This window comes from Propithecus coquereli, unplaced genomic scaffold (assembly GCF_000956105.1).
Source record: "Propithecus coquereli isolate 6110/MARCELLA unplaced genomic scaffold, Pcoq_1.0 Scaffold263, whole genome shotgun sequence".
In the NCBI taxonomy this organism is placed as follows: domain Eukaryota; kingdom Metazoa; phylum Chordata; class Mammalia; order Primates; family Indriidae; genus Propithecus; species Propithecus coquereli.
Window position 1 is genome coordinate 1,643,650 of NW_012148208.1, and position 943 is coordinate 1,644,592.

The 943-nt window shown below is 32.8% G+C and overlaps 1 protein-coding gene across 1 annotated transcript in view; it reads left to right on the forward strand.

The window, feature by feature from the left end:
• USP25 (ubiquitin specific peptidase 25) overlaps window positions 1–943 on the forward strand; it is a 173,247-nt gene that overhangs the window by 143,453 nt on the left and 28,851 nt on the right. Inside the window, exon 18 of the mRNA XM_012647362.1 lies at window positions 150–289. Coding sequence (XP_012502816.1) covers window positions 150–289 — 140 coding nt within the window. The remainder of the gene's footprint in view (window positions 1–149; window positions 290–943) is intronic.

The window sequence follows — 943 nt, forward strand, 5'->3', positions numbered from 1 at the left end:
TGCTATATGTTGAAGGATATATTTTACTTTAAATAGACAACTAAAATTGATTATTGTGTAACTTCAGATTTAGAAATAAATAAAAGATTCATCTCAGTATAGATTCTGTGATTTATATTAGATATACAATTGATTCTTTTCTCATGAAGCACAAGCAGGAGAACCAGAATATCTAGAGCAGCCATCAAGAAGTGATTTCTCAAAGCACTTGAAAGAAGAAACTATTCGAGTAATTACCAAGGCATCACATGAGCATGAAGATAAAAGTCCTGAAACAGTTTTACAGTCGGTAAGAACTTTTCTTTTGGCTCTGTGAGCATAGCCATGTTCACGACATTTCCTCCTGTGGAAAGCGACCTCTCTGGGAATCAGGAGAGAAAGGGCCTAGTGATGGCTCTGCCATGAATGTGATCAGTGACCATTGCAAGTCACCTAACTTCCGGGCTGTCATTCCTTGGCTGTAATTTTAAAGATGACTTTCTCTTAAGTTTCTATTTTCCTGTTAGAGAATTATGATGACTCATAATCATACATTAAATTGACTATTTGATTTGGAACTCAAAGAGAAGTATAAAATTTTGCAGTATTTCTCCTGTCCCTCACCCCACCTTCCATCTCTAATTTTATTACATTGGAATAATTGGAAATTTAAGATATAATTTTCATTGTTCTATGAAATATGTTTAACAATAAAACTACTAGATATTCTAAGTTAGCAGGATAAATATGATGTAATGAAAACAGTTTATGCTAATTTCAAGAGTGTCCTGTGCAAAAATAATTATCATCCTACCGTATTGTAGTTTTCAAGTATGTCTTTTTATATCAGTAAATTGAGCACATCAGTCTTATGTCATCAATGGATATGACATTCTGAAAGAAGCTATTTCGAGGATTTGGTACTACAAAACCATTCCATTTCTATAGTCATTTATCTTTTATT